This window comes from Mobula birostris, chromosome 10, assembly GCF_030028105.1.
Source record: "Mobula birostris isolate sMobBir1 chromosome 10, sMobBir1.hap1, whole genome shotgun sequence".
NCBI classification, from domain to species: domain Eukaryota; kingdom Metazoa; phylum Chordata; class Chondrichthyes; order Myliobatiformes; family Myliobatidae; genus Mobula; species Mobula birostris.
In genome coordinates, this window is record NC_092379.1 from 107,264,216 (window position 1) to 107,284,497 (window position 20,282).

The following is a 20,282-nucleotide window of genomic DNA, read 5'->3' on the forward strand; positions in this document are numbered from 1 at the left end:
GCCTACATGACCTGTCTGATCTGTCACCAAATCACATTCCTCCCCACACTTCCCTACAATCGCAGTCTGATTGCTTCCTTCACCAGCTCTACAACAGAAAGGATATTATTTTTTGCACAGAGGTCATGTAAGCTCTGTTCTCTGACCCAAGAAGCCAGGACCTGGACAATAACATTCCACTGCAACCGGCCATGCAGTTGACTCTACAGGCCTCTAAGCAGCATCACTTTAATAAGCTCTTGCAATTTATAGGCTCTGACTCTTAAAGTGTAAGTGTCGGTTGTAAAAGCAACCCCATGGAAAAACAAGCTAACACTTGCACTCATCAGATGAATAGTCAATTCAACTATTTTGGATGCTATTGTCTTGGAAAATAATACTTGAAGGGCTATCATTAAAATTACTTGTTCTTTTCCAAATACACTGGACATCAACTTATTTTTTCAAAAGTGTTGTTTCCACAGACATTTTTCCGGTTTATGACAGATCACTTGAAGCTGAACACAAATATAATTTTAGACTACTTGCATCATGTTGGAATTTGGAGATACAAGAAATTAACTTTAATTGAATGTAATGCTTTTAATCGCATAATGACACTGATGCTTTGCAATAATTCAACTTAGCTAAAAATGTTCTGTTGATGATTTTCATTTGTATGCAGTGTCTGAGGCTTCTTGCTTAAGTGTCCCAACAATAATCAACCAGTACAGATGAAGTCCGGTTGCCCTGATACCATTTCTCTACATCCGTAGTGCCCTGGCGAAACCTTTCACCATGCTCATAACTGACAGTGCCAAGATTTGCAGGGAAGAAGTCAAAATAGGAATGCAGGAAATGAGTCCTTAGTGACATGTTGCACTTCATGGTTTTGTATGTTTTCAACCAGCTGCATGTAGTTTGGTGCTCTGTAGTTGCCAAGAAAAGTTTCGACAACATCCTTGAATGTCTTCCAACTGATTTTCTCCAGTCTCACTAGAAGTTTTTCAAATTACATGTCACTGATGACCTGCTTGATTTATGGATCAAGGGAAATGCTTCCCTTAATCTTGGCATCAATTATTCTGATTTGAATTATGAATTAAAATAACAAATGTAGGCAATTTTTAAAAAATGGCATGTGATAGGGAAATTTCATCGTAATTTTCATGACCAGCAGCCCAAAATGCATAAGATACACCCAAAAGTACTCAGGAAGTAGAATCATTGCTGTCCAGTGATATCAGACAAAATTGTTAGCGTTTAAAATATCTGAACCATCAAAATGTTCTGATTCGGGCAGATGCACAGCGAATTAAACATGCCCATCAACTATTATTTGTATGATACACTAATCAATAAAGGCTTTTTCAAAGACATGGAGCCCATGAGGCTGAGACTCAGAAACTGTCTGCTTTGAAATGAATTTCTTTTATTCTGTATGCTATTTGTAAGATAAAGGTCTATGGATAAAATGAAAAAAATATACTTTCAGTCAAAATTCAATACAATATTTTATTAATATTTAAAACATAAAAGCAGTGAATTTCAGACTCGGAAGCAGTGTGAAATGTGGCTGATTGGTAGGAATTTGGTGACTGGAGATTTTTTAAGCAATATTACAACTTCACTGCAATATTATACCCTGCTTCATGTATGTATGCAGATTTCTTTCTGTATATATGTTTCACTCTTTGACTTGATCTAAACCGCATTGGTAAGAATTCCTCTAATCTTCTTGTGTAGTGAGTATAAATGTGTTCACAAAGATTTGTTTCTGGACATTACATTGTTGCTACTTACAGTATAACAATGAGTCTTTTGCTGCCCTTTACACTGATATAAAAAAATAATAATTAGAACACTGCGATCCAGTCCTCTGCCATCCACTCAACTCCTAGTCTCCAACATCCTGCTTTGAAAAACCTCTACTTAATTATTCTAAAGACTGGATTTTCCATAAAATTTGTTACAGCTCATTGCACATAGACTCTGTAGGTCAATGAAAAGCAGAGATATTACAGCAATATTACATTAATAGAGAGGTGTAAGAATTGGAAGCATAGTGCTGAACTTTATTGAAAATAACTGCAAACAACACAGAAAACTGCAACACAACACTAAAAGACACAAAGGGAGTGGGGAAAAGTCCATTTGGTGAAATATGAGATTGGTCATTTTGGCACCAGGAATCCACTATTCCTTGGAACATTTGAATTTAAATGGGGTAACTATGATACACACAAGTCATTAAAAAAAAACATGTTTTGATAGTCTCCACCTACAGGAGCGTGAATAACCAGAGACGACAAACTTAAGGCAATTAGCAGACCTACCAGAATGAGGATCATCAGAGACAAGAGAAAATCTGCAAATGCTGGAAATCTAACTAACACATACAGAATGCTGGAGGAGCTCAGCAGGTCAGGCAGCATCTGTGGAAAAAGTACTGTAGATGTCTCAGAAAGACCCTGCTGAAGGGTCTCGGTCCGAAACATCTACTGTTCTCTTTTCCATAGATGCTGCCTGTCCTGCTGAGCTCCTTCAGCATTTTGTGTGTTTTAGAATGATACTGTATTATGATTTCTTTATACTTATTGGATGGTTGAACTTTTATTTTCTTTATTCATCCTGGCAATGAAATTTAATTTGTTGAACAGTCCATGTGGTGAAGGTTTTCCCACAGTGCTGTTGTCTGTCTACCTGAGTAAGCAGTATGGTGGGTGGGAGGGGTGCATTTCCGGATTTACTGTGCTCTCATGCATTCACTGCCCAAGCATGTGCAACCCCTGCATTGCTAGGCAATAAATTGTAGTTTGAGAGGTGCTGTCAAGGAAGGCTTTGGCCACTTGTTGCAGGATATGCCACAGATGATTAACTTGCGAGCTATGTTGGACGAAAGGTGGAGAGAACACATGCTGCAGAATCTCCTGTCTGAATGCTTAAGATATGGCTGGATTCTCTTCCCATAGGCTGATTAGGATAAAGTGCAGAGGAGTAGGGCTAATTGATGAAGAATAACCTTCCAATGCGCTCAATTACAAAGCCATAAAGTGTTTATTTTAGGAATAAATCAAAAGCAGGAAGTTAATGTTGAATTTATACAGAACCTTGGTTAGACCACACCTGGCATGCCACGTACAGTTCTCCTTTTCATACTTCAAAGAAGGGCACCAAGATATAAAAAAAAGTTTTTGACAAGGCAGTTGCCAGAATTGAGAGACTCCAAAAATCAGGAAATACTCAACAGTAAGAAATTCATTGCGCTGGGAAACAGAGGTATTTAAAATCATGAAGAAATTTGATAAGAGTAATTGAGAACCTGATACTACTTGTGAGTGAGCTCAATGCAAGAAGGCATAGTTATAAAATGGCCACAGAAAAACATATTGTAGAGGTGTTGCTTCACACAGTGTGATACAACAACAGAATGAATACCATACAAAATGGTTGTGCATATTCAAAAGGAGCTTAATACATACAAATGGATGAAGGACATAGAGGGCAGAATAGGAAGGAGTAATGTGACTTACAGTCTGTTTGCTGTATCAGTACTGAATATCCATATACCTTTATAACATTTCTATCAAATTCTAGTCCTGTAATTTATCCTGTTGTTATTGTTTGGCTATTTAAAAAAAAGCATTGTGCTATCTATCTGAGTGAAGTCGTAAGGTACACGAGCAAAATAAGGCCATTCAGCCCAATGAGTCAGCTCTGCCATTTGATCACATCTGTTTATTTACCTCTCTCAAATCCATTCCCCTGCTTTCTTCCTGTCACTGAAGTTATCAAAGTACCTGTTGTGTGTTTTGATCTTTGCACTGAAATAAGCTGCCTCTAACTCAAGTTGATTGATGTTATGTTCTCTCTATTACTTCATTGGCTAACAATTTGGAGTTGCTTTTAAGATTCTTGGGCAGGTGTACAATGTTTTATGTTCTATAGATTACATTTTATTGATGGCATGAAAGTTGGTTATGGCAGGGTTCGTGGATGGTGCCATCCATCTCTTCAAATAACTAATGAGTAGCAATCACTGCTGATGTTTCTTGACTTTAAGAGGGGAAATTTGCCTGGATTGTCAACAGCTTTATACTTGAAACAGGTGGAAACAATCTTTTCACTTGTTGCAACAAAACTTTCATATGTCTTTGTATATGCCATTCCCCTCTACCATCATGGAATCTGTATTGTCCTATTACCATCATGTTTCAATGTATGAGCACTAGGTGCTGTTTTGGCCTTTCAAGGATCTTTAAAAACAGTGTTCATGAGATGCCAGCTAAGTATTCAGACCTCTTATTTTCTATACTCTCAGGAATTGGACAAAATAAGCTGCAAGTTGTACCTTAGAGTGTACATTGTTGTGGTTGGAGATGGAAGGAAGAGCCACTTGAAATATTGTTATAAGTTCCAAATTTGTTCTCCTGTTGGATTCTGCACCTAATGTGATAGAGATAAAGGGCCCCTCAGTTGTCTGTGTGGAGTTAATTGATCTCAGTCACAGGGCTGGTAGAAATAGTTTCAGTGCCTGGACCCAAAAGGGAAGAAAGTATCAGTCACTATTTTCACTCAGGCTTATTATCCAGTGCCAAAGCCTCAAAACTCTAGCAGCAATCCTTTGCAATTAAATAGTTGCAATAATAAAAGATTACATTAACCGATCAGGGGAGAGAATTTAATTCTTTTAACAGTGCTGCCACTTTTTGAACACCACCATATTATTGTTGAAGAGTCTCTCTATGATTGTTAGTATCCAATGGCAAGATCTATTTTTATCTTGTGGTTGATCCTGTGTCACCATGAGTATTCACTTCAAGGGCAGACCACAAAGCATTGTGGCTGCTGACTGATTTAATGAGACACCTTGGCGATGTTGGTCAGTAGGAGGAAATATCACAATATTAATCTGTCTCATGCCTTGTCCTTACAGATCACCTTTAATGCACTGAGTACAGGCAGCACTTGGGTTTTAGTAAGCTTGTCTCATTATCAAGATGCAAAGATACAAGTGGAACTTTGGGGTCCTCTATCTGTTATGCCTGGTTATTGTTCTGGGTGATTCAATTTGGTACATAATTTTCTTGGAAATTTCATTTCAGGTAATCAGATATGTTGGATAAAGAATGTAAAATAAATACAACAATCAGAGACATTAAAACAATTATGAGCTGGGGAATGGGGAAGGAAGAATGGATAGGAGTTAGGAATTCTATTCTTAAGTATAGGGAATGAATGATGAAACTAGCAGAGGCTGCAACACATTTTCATTTCATTAACATGAGGATACAGAATGAAGAAAGAGTATAAAGAAGGAATAAAATGCATCTTACAGAACATTTACAAAGATTAATTGAAATTCTTAAAGCTCCCTCAACCCAACTCATATCTGAGAACTTGAAGTTATTAAATTTTGAATTTGGCAGGCTGCACTAACATCCTTAGGAAACTCCCCATAAGAAAAAATAATGTGGAGGCAGTATCTGCTTTAACGGTGCATTGCTCATCTCAGCTCGATTATCAGAGAGGCCAATAGTAAGTTATATGATGCACTCCAGGATGAAGAGTGGAGGAAGGGCAATAACTGAATAAAACACAGATAAAATGCATTCATCTCTTCCATAGCAACTTATTGCATAGTCTGGGATCCGTAAGCAACTATCTTGTTTAAAAAGGATTTGTATGGGGTTAGGGGAAGGGCATGCAACTAAATGTGATTTGACAAAAGCATAAAATTGTTTATACTATGGTATAAACAGATAACTGAAACACAGTGAATGAATAAGCTGTGGAACTTGGTCCAATTTTGTCAATATAATGCCTACATACTTCATATTGAGATACCAATACCTCAAAATGCAATTGCGCATTGCTGTTTTGATTTAAGTGTTATGTAATGGAAAATAGAACATAGAACAGCATAGGCCCTTTGGCCCAAAATGTTGTTCCAACCTTTTAACCTACTTCAAGGCCAATCTAACCATTTCTTCCCCCAGAGATCTCCATTTTTCTTAAATGTACTTTCGCTGGAGTGAATGCGATTGCGATCACTTCTACAACGTTTGTAAATTATTTTGTGACATTCTGGAAACTTGACAACCCAGTGAAACACAAACTTGCTCAAATGACGCATCTTCTACTCAGTCACGTACAGGATTGGGTTATTCCCTTGAGTCATTTTTGTCTGCTCCAGCTACTTGAGGGTAGCAGGCAATTGTCTGGATATAGATGTATGAAACCACAATCCTCCTTGTATTCCTGTGTACAGATCTTACCTACACATCTATGTAATGTGAAAAATTTCTGATCTATACCTATCTATGTGGGCAATAATATCAAAACCATGATATATAATTGTTTGTGAATGTTTGTCTATCTGCATGTGTAATGTAGATCTGTTTCATTCATCATTTAATCTTTGTCTAGTTGTGCATAGCAATACTGTACATCTGTATGTCCAGCAGTCCTTTGCCTTATACCAGCTGTGTCTGGAAGGAAGGAGTGTCTATTGTTTTTCATTCACCAAATTTTTGTCAATCAGCCAATCAAATACATCACCTGCCCTGGAACAAATGGGCCCATCAGTATCTAATTGCATCAGGATAGGAATCAGAGTAGTGTGGAAACCCTTTCAAACCTGTAACTAATCAAGATGTTTCAAAATAGTCTTTTATCTGAGACTGATTCAATCAGAGAACAGACTGTATCCATTTCAATGCTTGTATTCTGGCCACATTTCAGAACCCAACTCACACACCAGCTCCATAAATAAAACAGGACTCAAACTGTGTGCATACCACTGTTTTGAAGAATATTCTAACTTTTGGTGTACTTTCCTAAATACTTTTGAAAAGATCATTTTCTCAGACTGCTCGTGCTAACAGACCTTCAGCCTATTTTTATCCCACAAAAACACATTCTTTGCCACTTTAATATAATTTTTAGAAAGTGTTTTTTTTTTTGCTGGAATGATTTATGAAATATAGTGACTGAAGCAGCTACTTCCCTGGCAGTGCCTCCAAGTACCCACACTGTCCTGAGCCAAATGCTCAATTCTTTCTTTATTCACAGACACTGCGGACTCCATCAACGAATGTAGGAGAGATAGGAGAGATATGCCCAATCCTTCTGGGAGGGGAAAGAATGAGGATTTGCGTCTCTGTTATTGACTCTGTAATCTACCAGGTCTTTCTCTCTCATCATTCTTAATATCACTCAGACCTTGTAATTTTGATTGGATATTACTATCCTTAGACAATATCGTTATGAACACTGTCACCTCACTGATCCATTTTTCAAGGTTTTCTTAAGATGCATGGGTATTATTTTATTACTGTAAGTATTTGCATATAGGATACCATCAAGTACTCAATTAACAAACAGAAAAACATTAAAAGAGTGTGCTTAAGAACAGAAATGAAGATAGTATAATATTGGAAAGGTGTTGCTTTGAATGGAACCCTCTGTCATATGCTCAGTACTATTCCCTGATATGCTAGACATTTGCCATCACAGGATTATAACTGACTGGCCAGAAAAAGTGGGGCATGAACATTTGTAGAGATTTTCTTACCAAATGGGTGATCAACAGATTAGTCCAATCACAATCAAATTACCATATCCATCTCAGCTTCAAGTGATGTGATGTGTTACATGGCAATTAAAAGTTGTTGTTTTTTTTTGGCTGGTGAACTGAACAGAAGATTGGGAGAGGGTGGCTGGGAAGGTGAGATGGTGCATGCTGGATAAGGCATTTGAAACTTAAGGAAAACAACTGAAGCAAACCGAGTAGGGTATTGATCGTAGTTAAGTGAGACACACATATGTTGCAGCAGAGAAAGATGTTTGCTGGACAAGCTGAAGTTTTATTTATTTATTTTCTTATGACATTAAATTCCCTCAATAAGTGGGGAAGTGAAAAGAAGAATGAGCCAATTTTGAAGTATGAAACTGAATTGCCCACTAAGCCATTAAACAATCTCCAACCATCAAGTTGTTTCCATGAAAGGTCCAGTGGCCATCAGCAGTTTTCCCTGATACACTGACAGCCGGCAGTAACCAAAGAAACAAAGAGAGCTGGTTCAGCTCAAGTACTTGCCCACTGGACTAACGTTCAAGAAAGAACTCCCACTTGAAGGTATCATGGATAGCAAACGCCAGGGCTGATGGCAATCACTCCAAGCCATAAGCTTCAGGCCTTTCTTATCACCTTTATGAAACATTTCATCGCCCTGCATGTTCTGAAGGGCAATGAAGAACCTGCTTTCTCAAACTTGTTGGTGATTGCAACAAACTTGTTGCACATTGGGAATCCTAGTAGGCAAATTCAGAATGATAAACCCATTCCCAACTGGAAAGTCTGCTAGTACATCTGCACCCTACACCAATGTATATCAGGATGGACTTGTGACTATACCTGGGAAGAAAAATGTAAGTATTTCTCTCCCTTAAAGCTGCCTGCCATCTTGCTGCTTTATACAATTTGAAACAGAAAGCAAAATTACAACTCAATTATTTCATAGAAATGAATGGTAGAGACTGGGCTAGATGGCCACCATAAACGAATACTGCACTCCTGCAAGTTGTTCATTTTTTGCATACCTCTACCAGGCAAGCCCAGGCCAACTGGGGCAAACCCCAACAACACAAGTACAAATCCTAGGCTGGACAATAACTAGGCTAACCTTAAGACCAACTAGCAATCAATTATGCCCCAATTGCCAAAGTTTATCTGGCACTTCTTTGCTAATCACTTATGCATTTCTTGACAAAATATTTTTTAAAAAGGAGTTGGGGAAAAGGTAAAAGCTGGGTTTGTATATAAACTAATAGATTGATAAGTATGTTTATAATTTACATAGATCACAATACATCAAAAACATATCATTTAATCAAAAGTCAAGAAACAAGATGGAGTGAGGGGTAACTCAAATGAGTATGCGAAGAAAACAAGAAATATCCTTTCCCCCAGCATCCCCACCCCCCACCCACATCGAGTTTTTGCGTTGCAAGTCTCATCACCTGAGCAGTTGGAGTTCAAAAAAATATTTGAAGCAGCTCCAAATCCCCTGTGACACAGAGAACCAACTGCTTCATAATCCTCAATCTGTTGGGCGGTGTCCCTGTTTAGCATTTAAACCAGGGCTTCTCCTCACAACTCAAAAAATAGAGGCTTTCATCTTCTTGGTTCATTTCAAACCTTTCTTGCATTTGGAATAGAAGATAGAAGAGAGAGATATATTGCATGTTCCTCCCTCTTTCAAGCCTTTTACACACTGAGGGAATGGCTGCATGAAAAACAAAACAAAGGAGTTAAGATCCTGGCCTCTCAGGAACAGCCATTCTTCAGCCTCCCTTTCATCAAAGAAAAAGTCATCTTCCATTTCTTTTTTTCTTTTTTTTCTCTTTTTTTTAAAACACAAGTTTGGTGAACTTAATACTGAAACCTTCTTTGAATTGTCAGTCTTATCTATACTCTCCCAAAGACATTTTGTATATGGGAAGTCTGTATGTTTTAGGAGAAGCTTTAGGTATCAATAAGCAGGCCAGGAAACACTCCAAATTCTCTTGTGTCTTGGCTGTCAAACCTTATAGTAGATATTTGCCGGGCTTTGCGGAGGCATCTCTTGAACAATGTACACTGGATGGCCATAGTCACCACTAACTTTTTCATAGTGAGGACAGTAGTTGTTATCATTAGTCCTCAGTGGAATTATGATGTCACTGGGTTCTGAGCCACTATTTCCACTACATTTTGGGCTGGCCAATGTGTTGAGGGAAAGGACTGCTGATCTTTGCTGGGAACTCTTCCTATGTCGCTTTCTAAACTTTATTAAGAGGACCACAAGGAAGATGATGATGAGGATGAAAATGATGCATCCTGCTCCAATTGCAGCGAAGAGTGCCATTTTGGAGCCAAAGATCCCTTCGCTGTTGTTCAGCTTGTCTTTAATCTGACTATCGGTTGCTGTGGAGAGAGAAAAGGAAGAAAGTGAGCTTCGGAGGAGGGTCTAATCAGTGTATTAGTTAAATTCAGGAGTCACCTTAGGCTAATTCCCATAAAATCATTAAAGCAAAGCAAAAGTTTACAGAACGGCAGATTTGGTTTGGATTTTGGATAATGGCCTATATGTAAAGATATGGGGTTGCTGAACTCTGCTCGCCCCCCAAAAAAGTTTGAAAAAGATAGGCTCCATCCGTGACTGATCTTGTTGCTACCCATCTCTCTTGAATTTCTTGCACAATGCAAGCAGCCCAGCAGCCCCTGGCAGTTGTGCAGGGATTGTTCACTCTGTGTTTGAGCAGTTCTGGGGCACACCGATGCCTTCACTCGGCCCACAAGATTAGACTATATAAAATATCAACCAATATGTGAATTGTCAACCCTGCGCCGTGTAAATTGCGGTGTGGCTGCTTTACATCAGGTTCCAAATGTGACCCAAACATAAAGCTTAAATCACATTGGCAAATGTTGAAAAAGGACTGTATACTGTTTTCATAATTTACCAGTTGTGAACAGGTAACTGGTACATACAATCCTAACTCACATCTTCAGAACAGGAGGGAATAAAGATAACATGCCTTCAAGTTCTATCTCTATCTCTTACTCTCTCAGACATGTAGGCCTGCACAAATCATCAGCACAAATTACTGAACCCTTGAATGACTGAGCCTCTTTCCCATACCTCAGAGAGATAATGATTTATAAAACAGAAGTGGCCGAATTTCAGAATGAGGGGAGAATAATGTAAATTAGAACAAAAATATGAATTATTCCCATGTGAATCTGTGAAGAGTGATTATAAATAAGTTCAATACAATGCATAAAATAGAAAGTGGGAGACAGAAAGAGAGCAGGACAGATGTAAGACAAATAACAGCACAAAGGGAATGCTGATAAAGCACTCTAAATTTTTAATAAGTGTCATTTGTATCTGGAATATCTCCCCTTTAACCTTATTATTAGGATTGGTTTCTTTAGTGGCAAGTAAGCAGGGTGCTGCTGAATCAATTCGTTCAAAATTCATTTGTTAAGGAAGCTTTCAATACGCTGCACTCCAAGTCGGATCCCATGGGATCCAACTCCTGCCAAGATGAAAACTAGTCTAACCTAATCTATATGCAACAATATTATCACACAATGGTAATCTCCTATGCTTTGAAAAGTGGGCAAAATAGATCAATCTATAGTTTAATTCAGTCCTGCCTTGTAAATACTCATTAAGAAATTTTCACATTCATTCTGACACCTAGTTTATGTTCAGATAAAAGTTATCTCAGCTACCAATGATCTTAATTTTCAAGTGAAGAATGGGAAATAAACACAAATGAAATATAATTTTTAGTTCTTAACTTCTATTAAATAAATTCAGACGAAAAAGATGTGTAGGTGGCTCCTGGGGAGACGGGGCAGTGAAGATCCCATACTACACTTTAAATGGCTGCCAGCATTCTGGCTGGGTTCGACCTGAGTGATGGCCACGGTGCATTTCCATCAGCACAGCATAATGCATAATTCAGTCATTCACTTTGCAACTCAGCTATTAGTCACCTTTGGAATTCATTCTCCAGTCTGACTATATAGAATTGCTTGGGAAAAACTCAAAAAAAAAAATTGCCGATAGAGTTGGACAACTAACACAGCCAGCCTAATTTTCAATCTGCTGAAATAAGTGGAAGGAAACTCAAGCAGATTTTACTAGAGGAGCTCTTACACAGTGAGAAGCTCCAACCATTGTTTCCTTTCAGTTAAGACTACTGCCTTGTAGGTGTGGAAATTGAAATTTACACTCCTAGATTACCCACTGGAGCTTTTCCTTCTGGCCCATCATTTACTAAATCTTTCATTAAATTTATATTTTTGACTCACCTTTTAAATCAGTTCTAAACAATGGCTGAAGGGCCTACTCCTGTCCCTATTTCTTACTTTTTAGCTTTTTTCTCTATCTGTAAAACTAAGGCAGTATATTTTACTAAGGTCATTAATATTGTCATTGCACTAAAGTGGTCATCAGAATGAGTACTGAAAAGAAAATGATTCATCTTTAGCTTCTAATTGGGATGAGTATAGGATTTGGAACATTATGGCACAGTTTTATAAGTGATTGATAAGGCTGCACTTGGAGTACTGTGTAGTCTGGTCAATTTGTTATAGGAAAGATGTCGTTAAACTGGAAAGTGTGCAGAAAAGATTTAGGAGGACGTTGAGAGGACTGATCGGCCTGAGTTACAGAGAGAGGTTGGCCAACTTGGTGTTTATTTGTTAGAACATAGGGGAATGATGGTTCACCTTACAGAAATGTTTAAACATTATGACAGGTAAAGCTGAATGGATGGCATCAGTTTTTTTCTCCCAGGGTCAGAGAGACCAAAACCGGGGGTGGGGTGTTGGATAGATTTCGGGTGAGAGAAGAATGATTTAAAAAGGATTTGAGAGGCAACAGAGGGTGGTGTGAGCATATGGAATGAGCTGTGGTCAAAAGAAGTAGCTGAGCCAGGCACAACAGTGTCATTTAAGAAGCACTTGGATAGGTACATGGAGTGGTGGGGCAGGGCTTAGTGTGATACAGGTCAGACAAAAGAGTTTGAGACTAGAAGGGTTGGCACGGCAGTCAGAATGGATTTGTTAGGCTGAAGGTGTCAGAAGTTAGCCGAGTTGAATTGCTCTATGATTCGATTCACTCTTTCCAATTCGGGTGTCAGCTTGGCCATATGACAACTTCTAAAATAAGTTGAAGCTCCATTTTAAAAGCTCAGGTACTGCCTTCTTCACCAAGCATGAAATCTTGCCTGTCAATTCACGTAGAGAGGGCAGATTTAAGTGTTACTTTTATTTTGAAGAGGAAACTTCACTCAGGTCCTGGCCATTTTTGCCAATGCCTACTAAGCGATCATCTCATTTGCTGCTTATGAGACCACTGTACAACTGATTAAACAACAGTAATAACAAACAAATAACAGTAATAGCATACAGAGGTTACTTTTTGAGCATGAACTTTATTTTTACTGCCGATTTGGGACATCCTGACAGTATGAAGTGTGTCATGTGAAAGGTCTGCAAGTAATCTCTCTTGTAATGTCCATAAGGTCTACGTGGCATTCTAAACACACTGGCTAAGGAAACTAAGAACTGTGCACACTGAAAACTAAAGGACTGAGGAACGAAATTCCATTGATTGTTTTATAGGGTACTGAATGAATTATTTGACATAATTACTAACTTCATATCCAAAGGCACCAGCTCAAAGATCAGGAGAGAAAGTGAACAGACTGTTTAGATTATGCTGCTTCATGCAGCGTCTGATAATGGATGCAACAGACTAGTCAAAGAAACAGCCTTCCTGATCCCAGACTCCTTCCCCCCCCCCCACAGGCATTCCATGAGACAATGATAGATTCAGTTCTGATTCAAACAATGTGGAAGGGGTAAGATCTAACTAAAGAGACTGATAGATGCACAAACCCTTCAGGGAAAAGGGGAGAGAATGGCATTCACCTTTTAGATCTTTCTTGGGGGTGGATTCTCAAAGGTGAAAGATGTTATTTATTCTGGTGGGATTGTATTATAAATGTCGAGCTTCATAGCTAAAACAAAATACCAAATTGACACAAGAATTTTTGAGAGTAATTTTCTGAATTTATGCTAAATGCGCCCACTGGAAGAACATAGCCAAAAATTTGGATCTCTGCTCTGTTAAACTCTACAGTCATTGAAATTGATAGTTTGGAGCATCATTCCCAGAAACATGAAAACGGAAAATTATTCCTCATGTCCCACAGGTCAGAGGTGCAAGTTTAATCTATTTCTATCACTCTTATGGTATTATCTGAAATGGTTTACCCTCAGAAAAGTGAATTATGGAAAGATATCCTGGCAACTGTCTCTTCCTCACCTGTGTTCCCAGAATTCTCTTCTGAAGATGACTCTTTCCAGAGGGAGACAACGTTCTTCATTGTGTTGTCCTGGCCTTTACCTGGTGCTTTGGTAGGATCTTTTTCTTTCAGCGGTGGTCTTGTGTTTGGATCTGGATGGAAGGGAGATGGAAATTACTCTCTGCCAGCTGTTTGGGACTTCAGTGAAGAGTCGTTGGCTAAGATCAAGGTGTTAAATGGAAAGATTCTGAAGTTACAGCAGACAGCATCACTGCCAAGCCGAAGAGCAGGGGGCTTTTGATCTTAGAAGTGACATCAAAGAGCAAAAAGTTGGGAAATTTAGAAGGAAAGTTTCTCAAGACAACTCATGTTTCCATTTTTTTAAGCTTGGTTATAACTTGCCCAGTTCCATGAATTAATAAAAACAGTGAGATTGCCGAAGGGGAAAAATGTGACTCAAGCATCCTATCCTCTCATTGTGAGGATTCAAGTCAAAATTCTATTCCAGAGTGTTGGATTGTATTAGTATTTTATACACTGTGTTACCTGTGACAGGTAACCAGACCACACTATTGATATCAATGACCTAAAAACATGATCTAGATGGAACTTAACTTCAGGATCACGAAGTAACTTATACTTGCATTCTCATTCTCACACTCTCCACTTATTTTCTACCGAAGGTAGACTGACTTAAGTTCCTGTTAAGAGATCTGAGCTGCAATGAGGAAGTGAACTGCATTCTAGTACTAGTCAGCTTGCTGGTCAAGTAACATGTCCAGTGCTGGATGGAGCGATGACATCATCCAGAAGAGCGGGGTGGAGATTTGGAGAATCACCGAGGCGTATGAAGTCAGCTGCAAATCCTCCTGTGTGACCAAAAGGAGCATGATGTACTGATACCATCCATCACCAAAAGAGCTACTGAAACCAAGATCAAAGGGAATCATAAGGAAATTCAATGACCACATTCCTACCTATCTCACAATAAGAAAGTGTGGCCTTGAGTCCAATCCCAGTCTCAAGCTCCCAAGGCACAAGTTCACCAGCAGGAGAATTCAGGCCAACTTTCTTCCACTGATTAATTGGCAATTCTCCATTCACAACTCCTTCAACACTGGAAGTACAAAGGCCAACATCCAGTTCGCTTTGCTCAGTAATATCTATAGCATAATTACTTAATAATTAGCTCCTTAAGGTTTCAAACATCTCAAGATGATATTTATTGACATCCGTCAGAATCAATACTCCAGGGGTATCTGGACCTGTTGCATCTGCATCTCTGAATACGTACACCAACTCTTCACGATTTCTATCCAATGGTTTAAATAAGAGGTTTGATGAATGTTCACCACTCAGAAGCATGGATTACATTGAGATAACATCATGGCCATAATCAGAAGGCTCAACATTATTCAGCATAAAGCAGTTTCCCCGACTCGCAACAGTTTTATTCCATGTGGTTAAGCACCCTCTCTACCACCACAGAATGGGACTGCATTCTATATTACCAACAGGATGCACGGCAATAACTTGAAAGGTTCACTTTAGCAGTATTTCCTGTCTATGTGACACCTATGAATAAAAATTCTGGTAGCAGCAATATTACTGGATCATTATTTCTTGCAAGTTGTACATCATACGGATCTGGATGCATCCAGCTGAACTGTTACCATTCATAGTTCATTTTCTGTAATCGCCCCTGCATGGAAGCTAACAGTGCAAGGACTTCAGCTGCTTGCATGGGGTAAACACCATCCTCTGAGAGGAACCGAGAGGAACAATAAATGCAACCTTGTCACAATCACAAAAGTATTGCAAAAGAAGTTAATGATATTTGGTTGGGCTCTGAGGTTTGTGTTTGAAAGTAATGAAGAATGGCTAGAGATACTGTTTCACAGCACCAGAAACCTGGGTTCAATACTGGACTCAGATGTGGAATTTGAATATTCTCCCTCTGACTATACAGTTCCTCTGGGCACTCTAGTTTCCTTCCACATCTCAATGACTTGAGGATTGTTAGAGTAGTTGGCTATGGTAAATTGCCCCTAGTATACGGTTGACGGGTAGAATCTGGAGGGAGTTGATAAGAATGTGGGTAGGATTTTAAAAATATTAATATAGAACAACCGTGAATAGTGGTTGATGATCACTATGGACTCACTGAGCCAGAGGTTATGTTTCAGTGTTGTACGAGGGGTGATTAATAAGTTCAGGGCCTAAGGTAGAAGGAGTCAATTTTAGAAAACCTAGCACATTTATTTTTCCTACATTTGCACACTTAGTTCAGCGGTCGTGGAGCATACAGATCCCTTCTTTGTAGAAGTCGGCGTCTTGGACCTCCAGAAAGTGGTCCATAGCAGGGGTGATTGATAAGTTTGTGGCCTAAAGTAAAAGAAGATGAGGAGAAACTTCAAACTTTCTGCATTGTCACTCAAAGAGTTGAACTGCACATGCATCTAACGAGAGCTGTATAACTGATCTCCCTCTACCTTAGGCCACGAACTTATCAATCACCCCTGCTGTGGACCACCTGGAGGTCCAAGACGTTCTTGTTACATGCACATGCAGTTCAACTCTGAGTGATTATGCAGAAAGTTTGAAGTTAATAATTCATCTCCGTTTACCTTAGGCCACAAACTTATCAATCATCCCTGCTGTGGACCACTTCTACAAAGAAAGCATCCGTATGCTCCACGACTGCTGGACTAAGTGTGTACATGTAGGAGGGGACTATGTTGAAAAATAAATGTGCTAGGTTTTCTAAAGTTGACTCCTTCTACCTTAGGCCACAAACTTATCAATCATCCCTCGTATCTCTCTATTACTCTACGACCATGGATATTGATAGCATTAAGAAGAGGGTTCTGTTGGTAGCTGTTGAGGTTAGATGCAAGGGTCAGTCCTTCCATTCAATTTCAAATTGAAATTGATAGAACCAAGTTGTGTGGAAGATGTGGTTTGTTGGATTTCTTGGATCTGCCAGTTATGAATGTAACAGAACACTTTCAGTCAGGGGTATCGTAACTGTGGCTGCACCTCTTACTGCTAAAATCTCAAATTTCTATAAGTGTTTAATGTCATTTTGTTATTGTTCCCGGAAGTACCATGTCATCACTGTGCATATAAATACAGAGATGACAATAAGGAACCTTGTAATTTATTTTCAATACTTACTATACTTAAAGTAAATTTTCAGTGCTATTGTCATATACAATTAACAATCATAAATGGCAACTAGACTAAAAAAATTACCACAATCGATTTATTGAAGGGAGAGTTCCTACTCATATTATTAGCAATAGAAATACTTGCTGAGCAGTAAGTATTGATTTAGGGAAAGAGTCTGAACAATCTAATATTGTTGGAAATGCATCCCAGCAGGAATTATGCAAACAGAAAGTGTGAAGACAAAATGTTTTTTTTAAAATTCTTTCCCTCTAGTATGCCATTGAAGAATCATCTACTAAACCACTAAATCCTAACAGTATTTATTCTCGTGGCAAATATGAAAATAATCACAGGGTTCTACATTAAAATCATCAAAGTCATTTTTAGATTGGTAACAGTCTGCAAAGAGATTAAGGTGGGTATCTAGCAATAGTAAGTTTAGATATAAGTAAATTTCTGGAGTAGCACTATGACAGATACAGAGGGCTACTGAGGTATGCAATTGCCAGATATATAGATAGTTTCACATTCATGGATAAACGGAAACGTGAATATGCAGCCATATATGAGAGAGTATGAGGCACATGTGTGACAAAGATGCTGATAAATGGACTCGGGCAAAAAATTTGTCAAGCAGTCAGACAGACAAGAAGGTCAAACAGAGATAGACAAAAACAAACAGAAACTAGTTACATACATGTAACATTTGCGCAAATAGATTGTTGCAATACAAAAACTTTCATCAATAATCTTTTTAGTATAGGTCAACAGTGAACATTCTGAATAGAAGAAGCTAAGAGTTTAGGATTCGCCTGTGTAAAAGGGATCCCAGGCATTCCCTTCGTTCAATGCTCAAATTCTAACATCAGTTAACAGAGGCATTCCTCGCTTCACAGATGTTTTAACAGAAATCCCGCAGCACTGACTTCAGTAACGTACTTTGTGGGAGTACCATATGATTGGGACAGTAATTCCATGCTTACCTTGTCCAACTTTCATAATTATTTTCATGAATCGAGTTTTGCACACACCACCATTTCTGTTCTCCAAGCCTTCATATGACCCATTAGACGTAGCTGGAATAAAGAACTGAAGGTTATTATGGCATTCGGTGATTAAATACACATTAAGAATGGTATTACCAGGAGCTATACACCAAGAAATACATTTATATTGCTCTTAAGCATAAGGAAAGCCCTTCCCATATACTGAATTACTCTGAAACACTAAGCAGTGAGCAGGCAATACTCATCACTGACATGTCAAGTCTGGAGCTATATGACTACTGTAAAGCTACCCTGTCCCAAAATGGTGAGGTTCCATGTGGCACCAGGGCCTTATACAATATAATATCTTTATACAGTATTGGCAACATAAAGGTGAGTTTTACTTGTCACAGTATATAAAACACACAGTGAAACAAAACAGCAAGATTGTGCTGGGCATCCCACAAGTGTCGTCAAGCTTCTGGCCCCAACATAACATATCCACTACTCACTAAGTCTAACCGTACATCTTTGGACTGTGGGAGGAAACTGGAGCACCCAGAGGAAACCCACATGGTCACAGGGAGAATGTACAAACCCCTTACAGCCAGAGACAGAGACAGGAACTGAACCCTGTTCTTACAGCTGAAACTGTAAAGTATCGTGCTAACTATTAGATATCTTGCCAACTAAGCACACCCACCTGCTATGAGCCAATTGAGAAAATACTGATGGCTAGCTCAGGCACATTTCGAGCTGAGTCAATTGTTAACTCTTCAGTTCCAGCGGTACCTCACAGTTCCAGAGGCACCTCACAGTTCCAGAGACCCGAGGCCAACACTTACCCAAGTGGAATCTATGTTTTCTCCCTAGATACCGTTTTCACTCTTATGCCAAAGGTGTGCTGCTTGTTATGTCAGTTGGCTACTGTAAATAGCTTCTAATGTAGGTAGATGGTTGGCCACGCACAGAAATGGAAGGTGAAGGTCTCTGCATTTCAGGACTGAAAAGACTAGCTGTTTTTACTTTAAAATATTGGGATCATCTTTCTGGCCAAGTGGCATTTCTAACTTTAGAAGCAACGAGTGGGAAACAGTCTTCCCTTTAGATCAAGGGGTCAAATAAAGAATATTGCCAGGTAAAGTGCCTTTTAAAATATTTGTTTCCATTATTAAATCTGTTTAGATTGATATTTTGCAAATATTACATGAAATTCAAGATCCCATTCCAATGCTTAAAATCGTATTATAAAAATTCTCATACCTTAACTTGTTAAACAAGATTAACATCTATTGAAATTCCTAAACCACTGCAGACTAAGTAGCACATAATGATCACTCAGAGCTTGCATATAATTGTAATTCAATTAATCACATATATATGTCAAATTAAGGGTGTTTAAAAGGTTCTGAACAAAATATACCCTGTTGACAGGTTAGTCTGAACTAATTGTTTGGTTTTAACTGCAGGTGATAGAAATATGAAACTACTCAGAGAGGTAATATCAATGTAGAGAAACAGTTAATATTGTAGATTATAAACAAGAAATTTTGTAGGTGCAGGAAACACAAAATGATGGAGGAACTCAGCAGGTCAGGCAGCATCTATGCAAATGAATAAACAGGTGATGTTTCAAGCTAAGACCCTTCATCAGGACTGGATTGATTGTCTTTATCCGAACCTGAACTAGTCATTGATCTGAAATACTCATTCTGTTATCTTCACTCTTACAACAAGATGCAACCTAAACCTTTGAATTGTTTTCTCCAGTTTGTGCCTTTATTTTAATTGTTGCTTTCAGTGCCACTTCATGCAAATGGCCTATAACTTCTATATCTGTGCAAGAATAGTTAAAAGTTATTGTTCATATTGGATGTATTCCAGCAGGACAATGAGCTGGAAATGGCAAGGAAAACATTGTACCACTATCCAAAATATGAACCTACAGCATCAGGCTCAGAAATTAAATCAGAGGATGAAGTCATGGTACACAAATTGATATAGAGGAAGAGGCACAGCATAGTGACTTGTGGATATTGGTCCATATCGTAAAGAATAAGCAACATGGTCTATGAAAGTGTGCAGAAGAAATGTTACTAGAGTTGTTTAAGGGATGAGGGATTGCAGCTAAAGGATTCGATTGATGGAGCTGTCTTTGGAGAAACAAAGGTTCAGAGGAGATTTTTCAAACGTTTTTAAGATTATGACGAATCTTAAATGGAGTACATGGAGAGCAGCTGCTCCCATTTGCAGGTAGTTCAAGCAACCACA

At 38.6% G+C, this 20,282-nt stretch overlaps 1 protein-coding gene across 1 annotated transcript in view; it reads right to left on the bottom strand.

Annotated features, from left to right (window-relative positions):
* Positions 1-1,480: 1,480 nt before the first annotated feature.
* Positions 1,481-20,282, bottom strand: part of efnb1 (ephrin-B1) — a 184,907-nt gene continuing 166,105 nt past the window's right edge. The window contains exons 3-5 of the mRNA XM_072270760.1: positions 18,009-18,101; positions 13,875-14,006; positions 1,481-9,949 (exon numbers count right to left, since the gene is read on the bottom strand). Coding sequence (XP_072126861.1) covers positions 9,564-9,949; positions 13,875-14,006; positions 18,009-18,101 — 611 coding nt within the window. The 3' untranslated portion in view covers positions 1,481-9,563. The remainder of the gene's footprint in view (positions 9,950-13,874; positions 14,007-18,008; positions 18,102-20,282) is intronic.